The 26,600-nt window shown below is 38.2% G+C and overlaps 1 protein-coding gene across 2 annotated transcripts in view; it reads left to right on the top strand.

The window, feature by feature from the left end:
* Positions 1–26,600, top strand: part of GABRA3 (gamma-aminobutyric acid type A receptor subunit alpha3) — a 241,699-nt gene that overhangs the window by 145,338 nt on the left and 69,761 nt on the right. For both annotated transcript variants that reach the window (XR_009734880.1, XM_061408863.1), the window contains exon 5: positions 17,549–17,769. Coding sequence is in view for 1 of the 2 variants with exons in the window: in XM_061408863.1 (XP_061264847.1) it covers positions 17,549–17,769 (221 nt within the window). In the remaining variant the exon portion in view is untranslated. The remainder of the gene's footprint in view (positions 1–17,548; positions 17,770–26,600) is intronic.

The raw sequence follows: 26,600 nt of genomic DNA, 5'->3' as shown, positions 1-26,600 counted from the left end.
GGAGAAGGAAATGGCAATCCACTTTAGTCTTCTTGCCTGGAGAATCCCATGGACAGAGGAGCCTGGTGGACTGCAGTCCTTGGGGTTGCAAAGAGTTGGACATGACTGAGTGACTAAATGATGACTATAGCAGAACTAGCAAGGGGATGATTCATGAGCCATCTACGAGGACTTCCCCTGCTACTACCTTTCTCCCTTGCTGCCAAAGTAAAGAATGCAGTACAGAGTTCAGACACGAGACCTTGTCATAATGGAGGACCTGATAAATACCTACTTCAGATTCTAAATATTAGATTTTTGAAAGATTATCATGATGCAAGACAAAGAAGCTATTATCTGCTCAGAATGTCTGAAGTTATTAGATGGTCCATAAAGTTTTGTTGAATGCGTGACTTTGGGTTGAAAAAAAAATCTTAAAATCAGAAAAAAAATATGTTCAAAAATACGAAATGTCCCTGCTCACTATATAGGTATTTTTCTTTATCTTCAGTGGGACTACTACTTAGCAGGGTCAAAGCTTATTTAGATCTTTTGGGTAAACACAAATGGTTGTGTAGTGTCATGATAGATTTTCCTACAGGTAATGCGGAGCCATTATTTTAGAATGATTCATCTGGCAGTCTGTATAGGATGAACTACAAGGGGGAAAAGACTGGGAGCTGAGAATTGGTTTAGGCATGTCTTTACTGTGGTCTTCCTTCAATCAGGCAAGGTGTAGGAGTCAACTGGAGAAACAAGCTAGTTCTCAGGAGAGGAAGTCATAAGTGGTTGTGAGGCCAGCCAGGGTGATAACCAAATTCTCCAGGCAGGTGCAGCTCTCTTTTTTATTACTGGGAATTAGTGATTGATTAATATTTTCATAAGAAAGGAACTGTAGCTACTGTTTGAACACACACACACAACATAATCTACATCCATAAATACATTGAGGCAAAATAAGAAAGTATATGCAGAATAATAAAAAAAAACCAGCTTACACACTACCCCAGGCACTCCACAGACACACATATACAAACAGATACCCCAATTCTGAGATACTACAGAAATATTCACATAGCCCCTGCCCAAACCAGCTTGTCTCCCTGCTCTTTTCCCACCCAAGAAGGCACACATGGGTATGCATAGGCTCTGGAGACACTTCAAACAATCCAGACGTTTTATCTTCTGAAGTTTCATCTTCCACATGTCTGTCCCCTGCACTGACCCATGATTAAGCAGAAATAACAGAATGGTCCTTTCCTGATAGAGCAACCTTTGGTCAAATACATTTCAGGTTATTTTTCGCTGAACTTCCATCCTATCACAAGGCAGAATAGCTATGATCAGTCTGGCTGGGAAACAAATTTCTGGTGTTTTAAAAATTTTCTTCCCATACTACTTAATAGACTGTGGCAATTGTGGCAGGATCAGGGATGACTTCGGAAGAAACATCAGATAGTCGTGTGACTTTAGTAATTAATTGAATCAAGAAAGCAAGCTCCCCTGAGCCCACATACTACTTGGAAAAGTAAATGAAAATTAGGGCTAGCTAGCTGGGTTCTTGACTTTCTTCCACTCAAACAGGGAGCTTTGGTGCCTAATTGTCTAAGGAAATAGAGACAGTCTTTTATTCACAAAGTGGGAAAGTTGTGGTGGCAGTTTGAGCACTGAACCAGCACCAGCCATAGCCCTTTGTAGCCATTGCGCTCCTTGGTCAAACACTGCCTCCCACAGACATTGATCCTGAGTTTGACAGCTCAATGAAGAGTCATGTCTGTTTTGTCAATCTCAGTACCACCAATGCCTAACTTGGTGTTCGTCAGTTGGCAGACTCTCAACTATTTGTTAAATTTAAGAATGAATGAGATGAAACAAATTAAATTTGAGGGGAAAATAATGACTGTGTTCCTCCACTTGGATGAAAGTTCTTCAGAGGCAGAACACATGTCAAATACATTTCTTTTTTATTTTTTATTTTATTTTTTTTTGAAGTAAAGACTTCCCCAGAATTTTATTTTTAAATAGAGGAAAACAAACCTAACCCCAACATATAAATACTATTAAAAGACAATCATTTATGTTTATATCTAATTTCTTTTTTTAAAATGTATTTATGTTAATTGGAGGCTAATTACTTTACAATATTGTAGTGGTTTTTGCCATACATTGACATGAATCAGCCATGGGTGTACATGTTTTCCCCATCCTGAACCCCTCTCCCACCTCCCTCCCCATCCCATCCCTCAGGGTCATCCCAGCACACCAGCCCTGAGCGCGCTGTCTCATGCATTGAACCTGGACTGGCGATCTGTTTCACATATGATAATACACATGTTTCAATGCTATTCTCTCAAATCATCCCACCCTCGCCTTCTCCCACAGAGTTCAAAAGTCTGTTCTTTACATCTGTGTCTCTTTTGCTGTTTCACATATAGGGTCATTGTTACCATCTTTCTAAATTCCATATATATGCATTAATATACTTTACAAGCATTATGAATAAAAACATGTGTTGACCATTTGTAGCAAATGGAGCTGGATGATCACACAATACATAGTTTTTCAGCAGTAATATTAATCCTGTGTTGATAGTCTCCCAGAAAAGAAACAGAACAAGGGATATAATGTCAATTTGAATGAACTGAAGTCATGTGACTATCTATGATTTTCTATTTTTAGGATATTTTAGACCATTTTCTCAGTCAATATATGGAAAGATGGCAGAGGTGGCAATGACAGGGAGGTTTAATGAAAAATGCAGTTTCATTTCTACTTGTCTCACAAATTGAATCTGTCTATTCCTTACCAGTGAGCAGTGGTTCTTGACCAATGGTAGTTTTCCCTGGTCAAGATCCTCTGAATTAGAATGAAGAAAAAGTGGGATGCTGGTTTAACAATGGTAGGGTATTCAAATGGTCAGTGATTGGAAAGGAAAGTAGAAAGTTAACAGCTAAATTTTAAAAATTTATTTATTTTTAATTGAAGGATAATTGCTTTACAGTATTGTGTTGGTTTCTGTCATACATCAACATGAATCAGCCATAGTTAGACATATGTCCCCTCCATCTTGGACCTCCCTCTCACCATCCACCCCATTCCAACAGCTAATATTTTTAAAGAGAGTAGCTATTAAATGTTCTCAACACACATACATGCATGCACACACATAAACAGTGACTACATGAAGTGATAGGTGTGTTAATTTGATTGTGGTAATCATTTCACAATGTATATATTAAATCATCATGTCATGGACCTTTAAAAATCACATCGTATAACCAAAATATGCAATTTTTATTTGTCAATCATGCCTTAATAATCTGGGAGAAACTTCCTAGGCTATATAGTGGACAGCCAGGTAATGATGAAAGTAGACAATACACTAACAGAACTAACCACCTAGCTTAACCAAAATAAACTAATTTATTTAAAAAATGGAGGCATGGGAAATGAGGACCCATAAGATATATTATAATCTTAATTCTTTTTAACAGATTCGGGTGATATACATTTTAGTTGGACTTCTGCTTATGAAAGTCATGCAGTTATCAAAGTATCGAAAGACTGCATGGGAAAAAATGGTGTTAAATAAAAAGAAAGTCCACATAGGGACTTTTTTCCCGTGGTAGTGGGCTTGAAATTATTGGACCTGTTTCTTCCTCAACACTGGAATAAAGTGGCTGTGTCCACTTCAAGTCCTCCCTTACTGGTGTCCTCATGCATAGAGTGAAGGGGAGCATTTTGAAAGCCTCATAAGCTGTCGGTTTCCTCTTTTTCTATAGTATACCATATTCCCAGATGCAACATTGAAAGGAGTTCGTGTCTGTAGTGTTTTGCCTAGGAGTCCATGATCATGAATCTCCTGGACTACTCTTTTGTAGACAGGCAGAACACATAAACGATACCAGTAAGACTATATCAGAGGCTAAATACAACTGAAAAGAGGCATGTAGATTGTGGTTTTCCTAAATAGAGAATAGAGAGGAGGCAAAGAGCAAAGCGAGGACTGGATGGTCCCGAGACCCGGCTAAATTGATCCAGCCACACACGCCCTTTCTGGAAGCCTGCACTGATACACAGTGCAGTGTTAGAGAGTTGAAGACATTCAAGCTTCAACACCAAGCCAGAAATTCTTCCCCTTGAGCTTTGTGTCATCTCTGAACAGTGTAGGAAATGTATTAAGTACCTTTCCCAGGAGGCAGACTTAGGCTTATTATCCGGAAGATTTGATTTAAATGCCTCACAAAACAACAGAATTCATTTGTCAATTTGGAGGCAATCATCCTTGGAGAGTATACAAAGGCTCAATTTGCAAGGAAGGAATTGATTGCATTTCTAGAAGGTCAGGTCAAAATTGAATTGCTTCTAGCCAAAGGTCATGCGATACTTATAGAGCAAATAATTACTATGTGATTTTCCCCAATAGTTTTGACTGTGTAGAGAATAACACATTAAAAAACTGGGTAACCATCACCCAGCTTTTTTAAGCCTGGTGTGCTGTAGTTCACGGGGTCGCAAAGAGTTGGGCACAACTGAATAACAACAACTTTTTTAAATCTTGAAATTTTTCCTATATTTATTTTCATATTAGAAATATAATCTTTAAAGATATAAATAAATCCCCTGTGTATCCTCCTGATCCTATTTCTCTCCTTCCCTTCCTCCTCAGAGATAATAATAACCATGAATTTGCTTTTTTTGGCCATTCCAATGCATACTCTAGACCTATAACTGAGGATGTATTTGTTGTTCAGTCACTAAATTGTGTCCAACTCTTTGCAACCCCATGGACTACAGCACACCAGGGTCCTCTGTCCTCCGCTATCTCCTGGAGTCTGCTCAAATTCCTGTCCATTGAGTTAGTGATGCTATCTAACCATCTCATCTTCTGCCACCACCTTCTCTTTCCCAGCATCAGGGTCTTTTCCAAAGATGGCTCTTTGCATCAGGTGGCCAAAGTATTGGAGCTTCACCATTAGTTCTTCCAATGAATATTCAGGGTTGATTTACTTTAGGATTGACTGGTTTGATCTCCTTGCTGTCCAGGGGACTCTCAAGAGTCTTTTCCAGCACTGCAGTTTGAAAGCACCAATTCTTCAGTGCTCAGCCTGCTTTATGGTCCAACTCTATATATATCACATGAAATAGCAATATTATAATGAATAAAATAATAGTGGTTTTCATGTTTTCAAACTATAATAATTAAAAAGTGTCATAGCTTGTTTATCATTTTACAACATATCTTTTACTGTACTGAAAGTTATTTTTGATGCTCTTAACCTAGTTCATTTAACTGCTATGGACTTTTAAAGCATATGAATATTTATTCATATTAATACGTTCAATTCTCATGTCAATGTGCATTTAGACTGTTTCCAGCTTTTTTCTATTAAAAACAATGGTTTTTTGCTATTAAAAACAAATGTTCTTGTACACATCTTTTTGTGAACACATTTGAGTTTCTGTAGGGTGTGTACCTACAGATAACATTTCTGATTTGCAGGGTTTGCAAACATTTCATGTTTTTCAGATAGGGCCAAATAATTCTTGTGATGAGGTTGTACCAATTTCGTATCCTATTAGAAGTGTATGAGTTCCATTTCTCTGCACTTTTGATAATGATTCATATTGTTGCACTTTGTTTTTGCCATTCTGATGTATATGAAATGACATCTAATTGATATTATTTGCATTTTTCTGATGAACTTTGAAGTTAAGCATCTTTTTATGTGTTTAGTAGCCAATGTATACCACTAAAGACAAGATACTTGTTACCACCTGAATTAGCAAAAGTAGAAACTCCATGTAGATCCTGTTTACTCATGCTGTAACTTCTGAATTGAAGTTTCTTGTGGCATTTGTGTGCTTGGTGATAACTAGGGCATTTAGTCTGATTCTAACTACAAGAAAAGCTGGGAATTTTGAGTTTTGGCTCAATTTAGGAAGGCAGAACTTATAATATGGGAATTTCTGTAAGATATCCTAGAAAGGCCAAACAAATGACTATGGGCAATAATGAATATGGCAGATATGCACTCTGTTCTAGTTCTAATTTTCTAAAAAGTATGTGTTTAATTGAAAAATTTTCAACTTCTGTTTTGTCCCCTATTAGGATGATTGTGTGATTTTTTTTCTTTTAATCTGTTAACATGTCTAATTAAATTAACAGGTTTTTCTACTTATTAGGACACCTTTACATTTTCTGGAAGAATAAAACTTGATAATGATATTTAAAATATTTTATTTCTTTATTTATTTGACTGTGCTGGGTCTTTGTTGGGAGGGAGGTCAGAGAGGGATGGGATATATATATATATATGTAGCTGATTTACTTTGTTGTATAGCAGAAACTAATACAACAGCAGAAAAATTCATGCAATATCAATTAGATGTCATTTCATATGAAGTGTTGAATATAAGATTTCATTTTGTGAGTGTTTTCACTGTTATTCAGTTCTAAGTATTTTCTAATATCATTTATGATTTCTTCTTTTTTTTGGAAAATTTTTAGTGTTTTCTAATTTTCAAATGTAAAACTTTGTTATTAATTTCTAATTTAATGCCTCATATTAAAAGAAGATGGTGTATAGGATATGAAATCTTTTTTGTTTCTTTGATTTGCTTTATGACAGCATATGATCATCTATTTTTGGTGAAAAAGATATGTTAACTAATTGTTAAGTAGATAAGTATATGTGTATTCCTTAGTTCATGGTTGTCAAAAGAATTCTTTACATGCTTTCATCATACAAATTATTGGCCTGATTGGTCTTCCATTTATTGAAAATCTATGGGTTTGTCATTTTCTCCTTGCAATTAAGATTTTGCCTTACATATTTTGAATCCATGTTACCCATACATAATTTTTTTTTTTACCTGATACACATTTTTAGTGTAATAGTTTGTCCTGAAGAAAAGTGTTTATCTTACAATCCATGCTATTTGTATTTTATAGTTCTGTGATTTATCTTGATCAAAATTTGCCCATATATGTTTCCATCACTTCATTTTCAACCTGTGTTTTTATGCGCCCTTAAGTTGTGACTCTTCTATATATAATACACAATAAATAACTACATTATTTATTTATCAGTAGATTATATTGCTTATTTCTATTGTCTTATATATTCTTTCCCCTCATGTTCTTATATGCTTTATTTTTTCTTTCCTTTCTGTGGGACTGAAGCATTTTTCTACATTCCCATTTGTGTTTCCTCTTTTGTAAGTTTTACATTCTGTTTCTAGTATATCCTTGGTGATTACCTTGTTAATATGTATACTTGACCTTAAATTTAATATCTCCACTCTTCTCCAAATAATACAAGAATACGTCAGTCCACATCTCTTTGCTTTCTCCTTCCATTTGGTTGCTGTTGTTATTTATTCTACTTTGTTTTCATAGCCCTTATCATCATTTGTAGAGAGCTATTATTTGTTTAGTTTACCCATAAGCTTGTCAGCACTTTTGCTCACCATTCCTTCTTGTGTCTTCCTGCTGGTTTCATTTTCAACCACATGAAAAATTATTTTAGCAGTTCCTTTCCTAAGGATTCATTCAATCATTTTTTAATTCAAAAATATTTATAGATTAGCTACTATAGATCAGGTAGGGTTTTAGGTGCTAGGGATATAGCAGTGAACTAAATAAAGTCTCTGTTCTTGTGCAGCATCCAGGCTAGTGGAATGAAAGAAAGAGCAAGCAAATGAAAGTGCATTTTTTTCAGAGCTATCTGACAAAATAATGCATGAAAAAACATAATGCATAGTAAGGGGAAGAGGGATTACTCTTTATGATAGGATGGTCAAAGAATACTTCTCTGATATGGAGATTTCTGAAAGAGGCCTGAATTCTGTGAGTGACCCAGCCATGAGAAAAAATGTATTTTATTTACCTAAACTCATCTTTATTTTGAAACCGCTCTTACATGTTAATCTAGTTGGCTATACAATTCTTTTGACTTCTATTGTTGCTTTCAAGAAGTCTGCTATCAAATTGTCACCTCTTTATAGATAATATGCCTATTCTATTTTGTTGTTTTTAAGATCTCCTCTTTGGTATTTTTCAAATTCATTGTGTATTGGCTTGGATATATTTTATTATACTAAGCTCACAACTGATTAATGTTTTTTTATTAATAAATTTATTCATTTTAATTGGAGGCTAACTACTTTACAGTACTGTAGCGGTTTTGCCATACATTGTCAGGAATCAGCCACGGGTGTACATGTGTTCCCCATCCTGAACCCCCCACCCACCTCCCTCCCCATCCCATCCCTCTGGGTCATCCCAGGGCACTAGCCCTGAGCACCCTGTCCCATGCATCGAACCTGGACTGGCGATCCATTTCACATATGATAATATACATGTTTCAAAGCTATTCTCCCAAATCTTCACACCCTTGCCCTCTCCCACAGAGTCCAAAGACTGTTCTATACATCTGTGTCTCTTTTGCTGTCTTGCATACAGGGTTATCATTACCATCATTCTAAATTCCATATATATGCGTTAGTATACTGTATTGGTGTTTTTCTTTCTGGCTTACTTCACTCTGTATAATAGGCTCCAGGTTCATCCACCTCATTAGAACTGTTTCAAATGTATTCTTTGTAATGGCTGAGTAATATTCCATTGTGTATATGTACCATAGCTTTCTTATCCATTCATCTGCTGATGGACATCTAGGTTGCTTCCATGTTCTGGCTATTATAAACAGTGCTGTGATGAACATTGGGGTACACTTGTCTCTTTCAGTTCTGGTTTCCTCAGTGTGTATGCCCAGCAGTGGGATTGCTGGGTCATATGACAGTTCTGTTTCCAGTTTTTTAAGGAATCTTCACACTGTTCTCCATAGTGGCCGTACTAGTTTGCATTCCCACCAACAGTGTAAGAGGGTTCCCTTTTCTCCACACCCTCTCCAGCATTTATTGCTTGTAGACTTTTGGATCACAGCCATTCTGACTGGCATGAAATGGTACCTCATTGTGGTTTTGATTTGCATTTCTCTGATAATGAGTGATGTTGAGCATCTTTTCATGTGTTTGTTAGCCATCTGTATGTCTTCTTTGGAGAAGTGTCTGTTTAATTCTTAGGCCCATTTTTTGATTGGGTCCTTTATTTTTCTGGAATTGAGCTGCAGGAGTTGCTTGTATATTTTTGAGATTAGTTGTTTGTCAGTTTCTTCATTTGCTATTATTTTCTCCCATATATAGTTTCCTTCTTTGTGAAAAAGCTTTTAAGTTTAATTAGGTCCCATTTGTTTATTTTTGCTTTTATTTCATTACTCTGTGAGCTGGGTCATAGAGGATCCTGCTGTGATTTATGTCAGAGAGTGTTTTGCCTACGTTTTCTGCTAGGAGTTTTATAGATTCTGGTCTTACGTTTTGATCTTTAATCCATGTTGAGTTTATTTTTGTGTATGGTGTTAGAAAGTGTTCTAGTTTCATTCTTTTATAAGTGGTTGACCAGTTTTCCCAACACCACTTGTTAAAGAGATTGTCTTTTCTCCGTTGTATATTTTTGCCTCCTTTGTCAAAGATAAGGTATCCAAAGGTGCATAGATTTATCTCTGGGCTTTCTATTATGTTCCATTGATCTATATTTCTGTCTTTGTGCCAGTACCATACTGTCTTGATGAGTGTAGCTCTGTAATATAGCCTGAAGTCAGGCAGATTGATTCCTCCAGTTGCATTCTTCTTTCTCAACATTGCTTTGGCTATTTGAGGTTTTTTGTATTTTCATACAAATTGTGAAATTATTTGTTCTAGTTCTGTGAAATAGAGAAGGCAATGGCAACCCACTCCAGTACTCTTGCCTGGAGAATCCCATGATGGAGGAGCCTGGTAGGCTACAGTCCATGGGGTCTCAAAGAGTCGGACATGACTGAGCAACTTCACTTTCTTTCTTTCTTTGTTCTGTGAGCAACCCTAGCAGTGCCTCAGGTTAGGGCTTTTCGCAGGATAGTTCTCTCTCTCTTTCTTCTCTCTCCCTATCTCTGGCTATCCCACAGTATGGGTTGCTATCTCAGATTAGTTCCTTCATATTGCCCTCAGGGCATTCCAGCTGGTCCTTACCCTAAGCAATGCAGCCGGCACCTGCCTGTTCAGCGCCTACTTGCTGGTGGTGGCTGTGAGCACTGGGAGTTGCCATAAGGCACGTGGTCTTTTGGTTTTTAATTGATTATTTATTTATTTTTCCTCCTGGTTATGTTGCCCTCTGAGATTCTAAGATTCCCTACAGACCCGCCAGTGAGAGTGTTTCCTGGTGTTTGGAAACTTCTCTTTTAAGACTCCCTTCCTGGGATACATCTCCTCCCTACCTCTTTTGTCTCTCTTTTATATTTTGTCCTACCTCCTTTCAAAGACAATGGGCTGCATTTCTGGGTGCCTGATGTCCTCAGCCAGCACTGAGAAGTTGTTTTGTGGAATTTTCTCAGTGTTCAAATGTTCTTTCGATGAATTTGTGGGGGAGAAAGTGGTATCCCTGTCCTGTTTCTCCACCATCTTAAGACTGCCCCCTGATTAAGGTTCCTGAAACTAAGATACTTATACTAATATTTCAACAATTCTGAGAAACTTTCATCCATTAGTATTTTATTGTTCCTCATTTTCTCTATTCTCTAACTTTGAGTTCAGTTCAGTTCACTCACTCAATGGTGTCTGACTTTTTGCAACCCCATGGACTGCAGCACGCCAGGCTTCCCTATCCATCACCAATTCCCGGAGTTTATCCAAACTTATGTCCATAACTTTAGAACTTTGCTAGAAATATACACTGAAAAAAGTTTTCTTCACATGTATTTTCCAGTTCACTAATCTCTGTTCAATAATATCTAATCTTCTATATAACATATCCATTGACTCATTATTTTTGTTTCACAGAACATTTACTTCAAATAGATCTTTTTAAAATCTGTGTTTTCTCATTCCTACCCCATAATGTTTTTATCTTTTCTCATATTCTCAATCTCTCCCTTGATACTTTTATCATTTTAATATATTCAGTAGTTCCTTTATAATATATAATTGATTCTGTTGTGTGAGGTTCTTGTGAAGTAAAAGTTGATCAATTGTGTCCGACTCTTTGCAACCCCATGGACTATACTACAGACCATGGAATTCTCCAGGCCAGAATCTGGAGTGGGTAGCCATTCCCTTCTCCAGGGGATCTGCCCAACCCAGGGATCGAACCCAGGTCACCTGTATTGTCAGATCAGATCAGTCGCTCAGTCGTGTCCAATTCTTTGCGACCCCATGAATCGCAGCACGCCAGGCTTCCCTGTCCATTGCCAACTCCTGGAGTTCAATCAGACTCACATCCATCGAGTCAGAGATGCCATCCAGCCATCTCATCCTCTGTCGTCCCCTTCTCCTCTTGCCCCCATCCCTCCCAGCATCAGAGTCTTTTCCAATGAGTCAACTCTTCGCATGAGGTGTCCAAAGTACTGGAGTTTCAGCTTTAGCATCATTCCTTCCAAAGAAATCCCAGGGCTGATCTCCTTCAGAATGGACTGGTTGGATCTCCTTGCAGTCCAAGGGACTCTCAACAGTCTTCTCCAACAACACCACAGTTCAAAAGCATCAATTCTTCGGTGCTCAGCCTTCTTCACAGTCCAACTCTCACATCCATACATGACCACTGGAAAAACCATAGCCTTGACTAGAAAGATGTATGTTGACAAAGTAATGTCTTTGCTTTTTAATATGCTATCTAGGTTAGTCATAACTTTCCTTCCAAGGAGTAAGTGTCTTTTAATTTCATGGCTGCAGTCACCATCTGCAGTGATTTTGGAGCCCAGAAAAATGAAATATGACACTGTTTCCACTGTTACCCCATCTATTTCCCATGAAGAGATGGGACCGGATGCCATGATCTTCGTTTTCTGAATGTTGAGCTTTAAGCCAACTTTTTCACTCTCCACTTTCACCTTCATCAAGAGGCTTTTTAGTTCCTCTTCGCTTTCTGCCATAAGGGTGGTGTCATCTGCATATCTGTGGTTATTGATATTTCTCCCGGCAGTCTTGATTCCAGCTTGTGTTTCTTCCAGTCCAGCGTTTCTCATGATGTACTCTGCATATAAGTTAAATAAACAGGGTGACAATATACAGCCTTGATGTACTCCTTTTCCTATTTGGAACCAGTCTGTTGTTCCATGTTCAGTTCTAACTGTTGCTTCCTGACCTGCATACAAATTTCTCAAGAGGCAGATCAGGTGGTCTGGTATTCCCATCTCTTTCAGAATTTTCCACAGTTTATTGTGATCCACACAGTCAAAGGCTTTGACATAGTCAATAAAGCAGAAATAGATGTTTTTCTGGAACTGTCTTGCTTTTTCCATGATCTGGTGGATGTTGGCAATTTGATCTCTGGTTCCTCTGCCTTTTTTAAAACCAGCTTGAACATCAGGAAGTTCACAGTTCACGTATTACTGAAGCCTGGCTTGGAGAATTTTGAGCACTACTTTACTAGCGTGTGAGATGAGTGCAATTGTGTGGTAGTTTGAGCATTCTTTGGCAGTGCCTTTCTTTGCCATTGGGATGAAAACTGACCTTTTCCAGTCCTATGGCCACTCCTGAGTTTTCCAAATTTGCTGGCATAGTGAGTGCAGCACTTTCACAGCATTATCTTTCAGGATTTGGTATAGCTCAACTAGAATTCCATCACCTCGACTAGCTTTGTTCGTAGTGATGCTTTCTAAGGCCCACTTGATTTCACATTCCAGGATGTCTGGCTCTAGGTGAGTAATCACACCATTATGATTTCTGGGTCGTGAAGCTCTTTTTTGTACAGTTCTTCTGTGTATTCTTGCCACCTCTTCTTAATATCTTCTGCTTCTGTTAGTTCCATACCATTTCTGTCCTTTATCTAGCCCGTCTTTGCATGAAATGTTCCTTTGGTATCTCTGATTTTCTTGAAGAGATCTCTAGTCTTTCCCATTCTGTTGTTTTCCTCTATTTCTGCATTGATCGCTGAGGAAGGCTTTCTTATCTCTTCTTACTATTCTTTGGAACTCTGCATTCTGATGTTCATATCTTTCCTTTTCTCCTTTGCTTTTCACTTCTCTTCTTTTCACAGCTATTTGTAAGGCCTCCCCAGACAGCCATTTTTCTTTTTTCCATTTCTTTTCCATGGGGATGGTCTTGATCCCTATCTCCTGTACAATGTCACAAACCTCATTCCATAGCTCATCAGGCACTCTATCTATCAGTTCTAGGCCCTTAAATCTATTTCTCACTTCCACTGTATAATCATAAGGGATTTGATTTAGGTCATACCTGAATGGTCTAGTGGTTTTCCCTACTTTCTTCAATTTAAGTCTGAATTTGGCAATAAGGAGTTCATGGCCTGAGCCACAGTCAGCTCCTGGTCTTGTTTTTGCTGACTGTATAGAGCTTCTCCATCTTTGGCAACAAAGAATATAATCAATCTGATTTCGGTGTTGACCATCTGGTGATGTCCATGTATAGAGTCTTCTCTTGTGTTGTTGGAAGAGGGTGTTTGTTATGACCAGTGCATTTTCTTGGCAAAACTCTATTAGTCTTTGCCCTGCTTCATTCCGTATTCCAAGGCCAAATTTGCCTGTTACTTCAGGTGTTTCTTGACTTCCTACTTTTGCATTCCAGTCCCCTATAATGAAAAGGACATCTTTTTTGGGTGTTAGTTCTAAAAGGTCTTGTAGGTCTTCATAGAACCGTTCAACTTCAGCTTCTTCAGCATTACTGGTTGGGGCATAGACTTGGATTACTGTGATATTGAATGGTTTGCCTTGGAAACGAACAGAGATCATTCTGTCGTTTTTGAGATTGCATCCAAGTACTGCATTTCGGACTCTTTTGTTGACCATGATGGCTACTCCATTTCTTCTGAGGGATTCCTGCCTGCCGTAGTAGATATAATGGTCATCTGAGTTAAATTCACCCATTCCAGTCCATTTCAGTTCGCTGATTCCTAGAATGTCGACATTCACTCTTGCCATCTCTTGTTTGACCACTTCCAATTTGCCTTAATTCATGGACCTGACATTCCAGGTTCCTATGCAATATTGCTCTTTACAGCATCGGACCTTGCTTCTATCACCAGTCACATCCACAGCTGGGTATTCTTTTTGCTTTGGCTCCATCCCTTCATTCTTTCTGGAGTTATTTCTCCACTGATCTCCAGTAGCATATTGGGCACCTACTGACCTGGGGAGTTTCTCTTTCAGTATCCTATCATTTTGTCTTTTCATGGGGTTCTCAAGGCAAGAATACTGAAGTGGTTTGCCATTCCCTTCTCCAGTGGACCACATTCTGTCAGATCTCTCCACCATGACCCACCCATCTTGGGTTGCCACACGGGCATGGCTTAGTTTCATTGAGTTAGACAAGGCTGTGGTCCTAGTGTGATTAGATTGACTAGTTTTCTGTGAGTATGGTTTCAGTGTGTCTGCCCTCTGATGCCCTCTTGCAACACCTACCGTCTTACTTGGGTTTCTCTTACCTTGGGCGTGGGGTATCTCTTCATGGCTGCTCCAGCAAAGCGCAGCCAATGCTCCTTACCTTGGACGAGGGGTATCTCCTCACCGCCGCCCTTCCTGACCTTCAACGTGGGATAGCTGATTCTTTACCAGCTGAGCCACCAAAGAAGCCCAAGAATACTGGAGTGGGTAGCCTATCCCTTCTCCAGTGGATCTTTCTGACCCAGGAATTGAACCAGGTCTTCTGCATTGCAGGCAGATTCTTTACCCACTGAGCTATCAGGGAAGCCCTCATATGTGAGGTTCTTGAGGGGTGAGCTATATATCGTATTGGCTGACTCTTGCTTATGACCATTTCCTTAGGTGTTTTATTGTTGTGAATTACATATATTTTTTCAGCAAGCATTTATTTATGGCTATGCCCCTCTAGAGTATTTGCTTTTGTAAGTCAGTCTAGGGGTATACTCATCCTGAGACCTATTTTTATGTTAATTTCTCAGTTTGTAAGACCCAAACCAGGTGTACATTTAAATATTTAGCTCAGATTAAATTTGAAGTTGCTAAATCTCAGTAGAAATTCTTCCCCTTACCCCTTCTCTATTTCATAATTCATGCTTGGATAAGTTTCCTTTCTTCATTTTCATGCTGTGGATTGGTTTTGTCTAGTTCATTTTATTTAATTCACCCTTATGCTGAGGGGCTTCCCTTGTGCCTTAGCTGGTAAAGAATCCACCTGCAATGCAAGAGACCTGGGTTTAATCCCTGGGTTGGGAAGATCCCCTGGGGAAGGGAAAGGCTACCCACTCCAGTATTCTGGCCTAGAGAATTCCAAGGACTATACTGTCCATGGGGTTGCAAAGAGTCAGACATGACTGAGCGACTTTCACTTCACTTCACTATGCTGAGGTCAGAGCCCTTCAGGGTGTTGGTTTTGTGTGGGAATCTAATTCCAGTTTTAAACCTGGCATAGTCCTGGCTTACACCTGTCATTCTGATATAATTATTGATAAAGCCTCCTCTCATTCTCAAAAATGTTCCAGTTTAGATAATAGATTATATAATATCTTAATCCTTAAGCAGGGGTTTTCTTAGTGTTCTGCTGCTGCTAAGTTGCTTCAGTCGTGTCCGACTCTGTGCAACCCCATAGATGGCAGCCCACCAGGCTCCTCTGTCCCTAGGATTCTTCAGGCAAGAATACTGGAGTGGTTTGCCATTTTCTTCTCCAATGCATGCATGCATGCTAAGTCACTTCAGTCGTGTCCGATTCTGTGCGACCCCATAGATGGCAGCCCACGAGGCTCCACTGTCCATAGGATTCTCTAGGCAAGAACACTGGAGTGGGTTGCTATTTCCTTCTCCTCTTAGCGTTCTAGAGAAGGAGAAAAGCCAGACTGGCTAATTTATGGAGGTACAGTGGTTGGAGAAGAGCTTAGAGAAAATAAGGGCCAGTTTATGAAGTACTTTCTAGGTAAGGAAAAGGTATTGGTATTTATTCCAAATATAATTAGAAGCCACTGAGGGGGCTTCCCTAGTGGCTCAGTGTTAAAGAATCCTGATATAATGCAGGAGACGCAGGTTTGATCCCTGGGTTGAGAAGATCCCCTGGAGAAGGAAATGGCAGCCCACTTCAGTATTCTTGCCTGGAAAATACCGTGGACAGAAGAACCTGGCAGGCTACAGTCCAAGAAGTCGCAAAGAGTTGAATACGACTTAGTGACTCAACAACAACAACATATTTTAAGCAGCTGCTGACTGCCTTGTTTTACCTGACTACCTAGATGTGTCCCCTATCCCTTGTGTAGTTTAGTGACCAGTCAAAGATTTGGGCAGAGTTTGTACTCAGAATTTCAGACTTACCCTTTGAATGGTTTTGGTTTTTTCTCAAGGCTTCCCCCTGAATTTTCAGTTCTTTGGTCAACTTTGAGCTCTTTCTTCTGAGGTATATTAAGCCAATAATTTTTCTGATTTCTGCCAAATACACAAACATCACCCACCACAGATTTGTCATCTTTCATTTACTGGAGGATTCCCTTATTGTTTCTGTCTGCCTTTTTCCCAGAGCCCCAGAGTTTTCATTTGTATGTAGTGGTCAGCCAGGGTTTGGGGCAAAGTATATACTGGGGTTTGAGTTCCCATCCCCTCAGTGACTCTCTTGCTTCCAGGATTCCTACCCCCTAAGATTCCAGATGATTATCCACTTTGAGCCATTAAGGCTGTGATATTGGACATAGAAATTCTAGGTTTGGGAGATCACCTTTAGAAAAGAAAGCCACAAACCCAATTTTAACCCGTTGCTGTTGCTATCTTTCAAGAGTAAACTTTCTTCAAGTTTCTGTCTGCTTTCAGTCATTTCCCATTGATTTCAAATTGTCTATCTATCTATGTTTTGGTTCAAATTTTATGATTAATAACTACAAGAAGATATATCCAAATGATTTAGTCTGCTGTTACCAACATCAGTAATGTTTATTGTTCTTTGAGTTTGTATTTAGATGAATGGCAATTTTGAAAATTTTCTCCATGTTTATTAACAATTTCTATCTGTTTCATGAATTTTTCTGTTCATGTCATTTACCCATTTTTCTATTTGTGTGTTTGTTTTTCCTTATCTGTAAAGATGCTTGACTTATTGAAGATAAGATATTAACTCATTAGATACACTGTTAGTTTGAGAATCAAATGAAATGTGTTTTAAAATTTAAGGTTTTAGTTGTATGGCAGTTGTTATATTGGCTTTTGATGTTCATATGGGATCATTTAGTAGAAGAGACAAGGTTAGGAGTTTGCACTTATTAGAGATACCACTGCATAGAGAAGGGAGCTCTTGCCTTTTCATAAGGCAAAGTCTTGTGTTCAGATTGTATGATGTGCAGGGCAGCAATGGCAGTGATCTTCCTAAGTGAAATCTTCTCGGACATATTATTTATGTACTTATTGATTACCATGACATTATTTCTCAATCATAGTCATTTGCCCTACTTGCCAGTAACTACTGTCAATAGATTGCTGCTTCTCTGCATCAGAGGAAATACTGCAAAGTAATTAATATTTGCTAAGGGCACTGTGGATCCTCACCAGAATTCTGCTGAAATGTTGTTCTCTCTTTTTGTCCTTAGGAGTACACCATTGATGTATTTTTTCGACAGACATGGCATGATGAAAGACTGAAATTTGATGGACCCATGAAGATCCTTCCACTGAATAATCTCCTGGCTAGTAAGATCTGGACCCCTGACACCTTCTTCCACAATGGCAAGAAATCAGTGGCCCATAACATGACCACACCTAACAAGCTGCTCAGACTGGTGGACAATGGAACCCTCCTCTACACAATGAGGTCAGAGAGTGCCCTGGCTCATCTAAAGTATCATGGGGGTAGGAACAGGGTTGAAAGCAAACTTACAAATTAGAAATGCACATAGAGGCATACATTTCCTAACATAGCTACAGGCATGTGTACTTACAGACCTAATATTATATATACACATATAAATACAGAGTTGGCTAACAAGCACATGAAAAACTGCTCATCATCACTCACTAATTATCAGAGAAATGCAAATCAAAACCACAATGAGGTATCATCTCATACTGATCAGAATGGCTATCATTAAAAAGCCTATAAATTAATAAGTTCTGTAAAGGGTGTGGAGGAAAGAGAACCCTCCTACACTGTTGGTGGGTATGTATATAGGACAGCTACTATGGAGAGCTGTATGGAGGTTCCTTAAAAAACTGAACATAGAGCTACCATATGACCCAGCAATCCCACTCCTGGGCACATACCTGGACAAAACTATAATTTGAAAAGATACACGCACCCCTATGTTTATAGCAGCACTATTTACAATAGCCAAAACATGGAAACAACACAAGTGTCCATTAATAGATGATTGCTTTAAGAAGATGTGATACACACACACACACAGTGAAATATTACTCAGCCATAACAATATAATGAAATACTGCCATTTGCAACAGCATGGATGGACCTAGAAAATATACTAAGTGAAGTAAGTCAGACAAAGATGAATATTATATACTATCACTTATATGTGGAATCTAAAAAATAATACAAATGAATCCTATACAAAACAGAAATAGACTCACAGACATAGAAAACAAACATGTTTACCAAAATGGTTGAAATGGAGGTGAAAGGGATAAATAAGGAGTTTGTGTTTGAGATTAACAGATACACACTACTATATATAAAGTAGATTTAAAAAAAACAAGGACTAATTGTTACTGCATGGGAAACTATACTCAATACTTATCATAAAGGAAAGTAATCTGAAATATATATATATATAACTGATCACTGTGCTGTATACCTGAAACTAACACAATATTGCAAATCAACTCTATTTCAATGAAAAATAGAGAATTGTCCATATGAACATTTCCAGACACACAGAGATATGCTTTCACAATGTATAAATGTTTATGTGTACTCAAAGACATGTAATACACAGGTGTATACATAGTCAAAGTGAAAATGAAGTGAAAATGAAAGTTTTTCAGTCATGTCCAACTCTTTGCGACCCCATGGACTATAGCCCACCAGGCTCCTCAGTCCATGGAATTCTCCAGGCAAGATACTAGAGTGGGTTGTCATTCCCTTCTTCAGGGGATCTTTCCGACCTAAGGATTGAATCAGGGTCTACTGCATTGCAGGCAGATTCTTTACCATCTGAGCCACCAGGGAATCCCTATACAAAGTCAAGGGTACTTAAATACAGACTCACAACCACATACACAGGCATGAACATGGTGACAGAATAGCATCTAGGTTTAACTGCAGCAATAGTCTATCTGTATGGTGCAGAATGATGAGAATCAAGTGAGATGTTAGCTATTTTCTGAAACTTACAATGTAAGATATATATAAATGCAAAATTATAGCAACAAATATGTCATGCCACATTGCATGGGAATGCTGAGAAATAAATGAATTTCCAAACAACTTGAGAATATATCTTTTTATAATATATATATTTCCATATATGTATGTGGAAATATATATATTTCATACTTTTCTACTCCTAAAGTATAAAAACTATAACAATTTTTACATTTTTCATGACTCATTATTATCATTAGAGTTTTTAGGTAAGGAAATTTTGCTTTTAAAATGAATAACTTTATTTTTAATATAAATTTATTTTAATTGGAGGTTAATTACTTTACAATATTGTATTGGTTTTGCCATACATCAACATGAATCCGCCACGGGTATACACGTGTTCCCCATCCTGAACCCCTCTCCCTCCTCCCTCTCTGTACCAAAACGATTAACTTTAATTACCTTTCCAGTTCAGTAAGATTCTTTGCCCCAACATTGAAAAACTTACTTGGTTCTTGTTTTTTGATTTTTCTAGTTGCTCTGCTGTCATTTGTCACTTCCTAAAGCTCTCTCCTACATTAACGAGTATCAATCTTAAGTAACGTAGTGAACATTTATTGAATGGGAAAAATATGATCTTTCAGTGCAGACTCTGTGGTATTTCAAGTTTATGCATTTGTTATTATACACAGTGAATCTCAAATAATACAAGGCTGATAAACATGTGAGGAATATATGAAATGTGCTTGCCTATATGGTATATGCTATTCTTTCTTTACTTTAAATTTACTATTTATTTTTTCTGAGAGACAAGAAGATGGACAACGAAAAATAGATAGTAAGTGAATTGTTAAGAGAAGAGTTGAATTAATGAAGAAGAGCTGAGAGAGTAGAGGAGAGAATCATGGAGAAAAGGGAAGTGGATAGAAGTGGGAAGAATAATGTGGAGATGAGGTCAATAAAATTAACATATATTTATTTTATTGGTGTACTCCCAGATCTTTTCTACACACACACATAAATCATTCAAGAACAAATGAGTAAAGAAAAGAGAGACTATGAGAGGAGCAAAATAGAATAGAAAATTTGGTTTTAAAAAAAGGAGAAGATAAAATTTAAAAGCTAGATATTAGAATATCCTAAAAGTAAAAGGAAAATTTGGAGAAAAGTATGAAGTAAATGAGAAGAAAGAAAAGAAGACATAGAGAAGTAGAGCAAGAGACAGTGGAGGGAGCAAAATTTTTGATGGAAGATTAGTAGTATTCATTAATTCATTTATTTATTCACCAAACATGTTTGACCTCCTAATACATACATGGCCCTGGACTAGGTTCTGGGTATGCAAACATTGATGATAAGATTTTAAAACAGTAGGGAGATGCCTAGTAGATAATCACAAAAAAATTAAATGATAAACTTATGAGTAATTATGAAAGAAAAGGTCATCTAACTCATTTTTTGGATCAACTTGAACAAAGAGTTGCTGGATGAGGTTAACACCCAAGTTCCTGATTATTAGTATTGGCATTCAGTTTTGTTTTATTGCCAATGTAGTCAAGAAAATTGTAGGTGGAAAGTGGAGGGAAGAGAGGAGGGACATCCAGGCAGAGAAAACCAATTGAGCAGTTGGAGGAAATTCAATGGTATATTATAAGCAAGAAAATGAGGTGGTCAGGTTTTTTAATGCTATGTATGGTACCCTAGTTACTGAGCAAAGGATGCATTTTAAGGGAACAAGAGTGGAAATAGGGAAGCTGGTTAGGAGACAGCTTAAACAGTTTAGATGAGGAGTGGTGAAACTCCAACACAGAGCAATGGATTAAAATGGAGAAAGGGAGGTACACTGAGGAAATAGTAACAACTACCAATGTCAGAATGAGAGCAAAGAGGAGGAGCCAAGGCAGAAGGTACCCGAGGAAAATGGTGAATGATGGTGTTACAAACTGGGGGACATGACGTGAGATTTAGGAAAAGTTTAGATAGAATAAATCTGTGAGGTTAATTTTGGGCAAGATAAGCTTAAGACGATTGTAAATTATCCACAGGCAGAAGTCTAATCAGTTCAGTTCAATTCAGTTGCTCAGTCATGTCTCTTTGTGACCCCATGAATCACAGCACGCCAGGCCTCCCTGTCCATCACCAACTCCTGGAGTTCACTCAGACTCATGTCCGTCAAGTCAGTGATGCCATCCAGCCATCTCATCCTCTGTCGTCCCCCTCTCCTCCTGCCCCCAATCCCTCCCAGCATCAGAGTCTTTTCCAATGAGTCAACTCTTTGCATGAGGTGGCCAAAGTACTGGAGTTTCAGCTTTAGCACCATTCCTTCCAAAGAAATCCCAGGGCTGATCTCCTTCAGAATGGACTGGTTGGATCTCCTTGCAGAAGTCTAATAGCAGTTGAATATTCAAGTCATAAGACCAGAAGAGAGACACAAGCAAGAGAGGTAAATTTTGGTATTGTCAGTATGATGGTACAACCATGTACGTGGGTGTGATCACTTCAGGAAAGTATATTCAGCGAGAGGAAAATCATGCCAAGCATTCAATCATGTACCATTACTATCATTAAAGCAGAAGGGAAGAAAGAAGAACCTATGAAGGAGAACAAGAAGAAAAAGAAAGGAAGGTGTTAATAGAACTACTAGTGTGTAGTATCTTCAAAGTTAAGTGTGGTAGTCAATACTGCTACTTCCACTATTTCCAGTTCACTTCCCTCTGGATATGTGTTAGTATTTCACTTTCATAGAACCTTGGACAAATGACTGGCTTTGGCTAACCAAATGTGAGTGGAAATAACATGTGTGATTTCTGAGGAAGGATTGGAAACTTTATTTAAGGTGTATGTTTTAAAATTTTCATCTCTGTTCAAAAGTTTTGTGGTTAGTGGAAACTATTATAACTGCTTCCATATCAATACACTTTGGAAACACTGTGATCACTCAGGAACTAGAATATTGTACTTTTTAATTCATACAATTAAGTATCATTGACATTGTACGGGAGGCAGGGATCAAGACCATCCCCATGGAAAAGAAATGGAAAAAAGAAAAATGGCTGTCTGGGGAGGCCTTACAAATAGCTGTGAAAAGAAGAGAAGCAAAAAGCAAAGGAGAAAAGGAAAGATATAAGCATCTGAATGCAGAGTTCCAAAGAATAGCAAAGAGAGATAAGAAAGCCTTCCTCAGCGATCAGTGCAAAGAAATAGAGGAAAAAACAGAATGGAAAAGACTAGAGATCGCTTCAAGAAAATTAGAGATACCAAGGGAACATTTCATGCAAAGATGGGCTCGATAAAGGACAGAAATGGAATGGACCTAACAGAAGCAGAAGAGATTAAGAAGAGGTGGCAAGAATACACAGAAGAACTGTACATAAAAGATCTTCACGACCCAGATAATCACGATGGTGTGATCACTCACCTAGAGCCAGACATCCTGTAATGTGAAGTCAAGTGGGCCTTAGAAAGCATCACTATGAACAAAGCTAGTGGAGGTGATAGAATTCCAGTTGAGCTATTTCAAATCCTAAAAGATGATGCTGTGAAAGTGCTGCACTCAATATTCCAGCACATTTGGAAAACTCAGCAGTGGCCACAGCACTGGAAGAGGTCAGTTTTCATCCCAATGGCAAAGAAAGGCAATGCCAAAGAATGCTCAAACTACTGCACAATTGCACTCATCTCACATGCTAGTAAAGTAATGCTCAAAATTCTCCAAGCCAGGCTTCAGCAATACATGAACTATGAAATTCCAGATGTTCAAGCTGGTTTTAGAAAAGGCAGAGGTACCAGAGATCAAATTGCCAACATCCCCTGGATCATGGAAAAAGCAAGACAGTTCCAGAAAAACATCTTCTTCTGCTTTATTGACTATGCCAAAGCCTTTGACTGTGTGGATCACAATAAACTGTGGAAAATTCTGAAAGAGATGGGAATACCAGACCACCTGACCTGCCTCTTGAGAAACCTATATGCAGGTCAGGAAGCAACAGTTAGAACTGGACATGGAACAACAGACTGATTCCAAATAGGTAAAGAAGTATGTCAGGGCTGTATATTGTCACCCTGCTTATTTAACTTCTATGCAGAGTACATCATGAGAAATGCTGGGCTGGAAGATTCCACAAGCTGGGATCAAGATTGCCCGGAGAAATATCAATAACCTCAGATATGCAGATGACACCACGCTTATGGCAGAAAGTGAATAGGAACTAAAAAGCCTCTTGATGAAGGTGAAAGAGGAGAGTGAAAAAGTTGGCTTAAAGCTCAACATTCAGACAACGAAGATCAGGGCATCTTGTCCCATCACTTCATGGCAAATAGATGGGGAAACAGTGGAAACCATGTCAGACTTTATTTTGGGAGGCTTGAAAATCACTGGAGATGGTGATTGCAGCCCTAAAATTAAAAGACACTTACTCCTTGGAAGGAAAGTTATGACCAACCTAGAGAGCATATTCAAAAGCAGAGACATTGCCAATAAAGATCCATCTAGTGAAGGCCATGGTTCACCCAGTGGTCACATATGGATGTGAGAGTTGGACTGTGAAGAAAGCTGAGTGCCGAAGAATTGATACTTTTGAACTGTGGTGTTGGATAAGACTGTTGAGAGTCCCTTGGACTGCAAGGAGATCCAACCAGTCCATTCTAAAGGAGATCAGTCCTGGGTGTTCTTTGGAAGGAATGATGCTAAACTGAAACTCCAATACTTTGGCCACCTCATGCAAAGAGTTAACTCATTGGAAAAGACTCTGATGCTGGGAGGGATTGGGGGCAGGAGGAGAAGGGGACGACAGAGGATGAGATGGCTGGATGGCATCACTGACTCAATGGACAAGAGTTTGAATTAACTCCAGGAGTTGGTGATGGACAGGGAGACCTGATGTGCTGCAATTCATGTGGTCACAAAGAGTCGGACCCGACTGAGTGACTGAACTGAACTGAACTGAAATGAAATATCATTTTGTTCAATTAATTTGCAGCACTGGTGTTAAAGTTCATTTATCTTTTTAAAAAGTATAGTTGATTTATAATGTGTTAGTTTCAGGTGTGCAGCAAAGTGATTCATATATATATATATATTCAGATTCTTTGATACTATAGGCTGTTACAGGATATTGAATATCATTCCCTGTGCTGTTCAGTAGGTCTTTTTCTTTATCTATTTGAAAGTTTGGAAACTTTTAAAAGCCAGTACATGAGTTTCTATGTTCCTCTCCCCTGGCCATGGTGAGTAGCATTATGCCAGATGATCTTGGCTCTATTATTCTGTGTCCCTTATTAAAGATAACAGAAGAGAACATCCCTCCCCACAACCCGAGATAGATAAATAGTATGAATGAGAAATAAGACTTTGTTTTTTTAGGACACATATATTTTATGATTAGTACTACATACTGATAAAATCCATTTTGACTAATAAATCAAAGGAGTAAAGAGTTTCAAAAAGATGAAGTGATCAATAATAATAACACAATAATAGCATAATAACTACAATAGTTGCCATCAATATAGTGCTTACAATGTGCCAGTGACTCTTATACTCATTGTACTTACTGTTATTCCAACATTACAAATAAGGAATCTGAGACACAGAGCTATTAAGAACATTTTCCATTATCACCTAGGTAGTAAATGGTTGATCCTTCATACTTTGGCAGTTTGGTTGCAAGTTTATGCTCTTAACTATTACTTATACATCTCTACAATATTGTTGGCTATTACAAAGATATCTAGTAATATAGAGAATTGAAAGTATGTATTAGGTTTGGTAACATGGAAGACATTGGTGTTCTTCACATACAGTGTTTCAGTGGAATGATTAGTGCAATGATGAGTTTTTAGGACTTGGCATAGAGGTAGCAAACATAGAAAATACTTTCTGGGAATGTGCTTGAAAATGAAAGGGATGCATATATAATTAATATATGCAGGAGTAAAGGAAATAGTTATTTTTTGAATGTAGAGACTGGCACATATTTGTGAGATAGCTGAAAGTGGCTACTAGAAAGTCAAAGATTGAAGATACAGTGGAAATAGGGTTTTTCTGATATCAGGTTTCCAGAGAAAATTGTCAGGAGATGGTATCCAAACTTTAGTGAACATTTTCCTTGTAAAGAAGGAGGGATACCTCTTCTTGCACTTCATGAAAATTTTCAGACATGAAATTAGACATAAATGTTGAAAAGGAGGTGGGGAGGACTGGACAGAGTAGAAATATGAGTAGTTATAATCTATGAAGGATAATTTGAAGAGATAGAGATAAGTGGAGAAATAGAAGAGAGATACACTTGTAATAAAGTGCATGAAAGAGTTTGAAGAGGAAATGGAGTGAAGTAGGTGTAAATAGAAGAGAGAATGTATGGAATGAGGTGGTTGGAGAGATTTAAAGATGATGAGATATGGATGGATAAAAGGCAGTAAGAAAATGGAAGAGAAGCTAGAGGGAAGAGTGATAGGCAAAAGGGAAATGAACAGATACAGAGATTGAGACCAACAGAGGAGAAAGAAAACAGAAAGAATGAGGAGAACAGGATAGGGGGAAAGCTAAGTAATAAAAGGAAATTAGAGAATAAGTTTAAGTTTTGGAGGAGGAATAGAAAAAAGAAGAAAGGAGAAGGGAGGATGAGAATATGAAATATGAAGAAGGAATGGTGCTGATTAAGGAGGGCAGAAGGAGAAGCAGACCAAGAGATTACTCACCTGAAAATAGAGTTGGATGAATAGAAAAAGATGGCCATTAGATTTTTCATTTTAATCTGAATTGGACAAAAAAGTGGAGTTTAATAAGACAGGAGTCTATGCAGAATGCCCTTGTGCTTGTTTTGAAGGACAGAACAGAGGAGGTACAGATATTCAGAAGCATGATGAAGTTAGTGGTTCCCTTACACAGTAAATACTTCATGGTGGACCCAAGAACATGGGTACAGAGGGAAACCTAGGCTCAAAACTTAAAATGAAAGCTTGACACTATTTATCACCCCATAATTTATTCATCTAGTGACTGTTAGAGCCTCACTTGGAGAATTTTGAGCATTACTTTGCTAGTGTGTGAGATGAGTGCAATTGTGCAGTAGTTTGAGCATTCTTTGGCATTGCCTTTCTTTGGGATTGGAATGAAAACTGACCTTTTCCAGTCCTGTGGCCACTGCTGAATTTTCCAAATTTTCTAGCATATTAAGTACACAATTGCACTCATCTCACATGCTAACAAAGTATGCTCAACATTCTCCAAGCCAGGCTTCAACAGTTCATGAACCATGAACTTCCACATGTTCAAGCTGGATTTAGAAAAGGCAGAGGAACCAGAGATCAAATTGCCAACA

The sequence above is a fragment of the Bos javanicus genome, chromosome X, assembly GCF_032452875.1.
Source record: "Bos javanicus breed banteng chromosome X, ARS-OSU_banteng_1.0, whole genome shotgun sequence".
NCBI classification, from domain to species: domain Eukaryota; kingdom Metazoa; phylum Chordata; class Mammalia; order Artiodactyla; family Bovidae; genus Bos; species Bos javanicus.
This window is presented reverse-complemented; position numbering and strand designations above follow the sequence as displayed.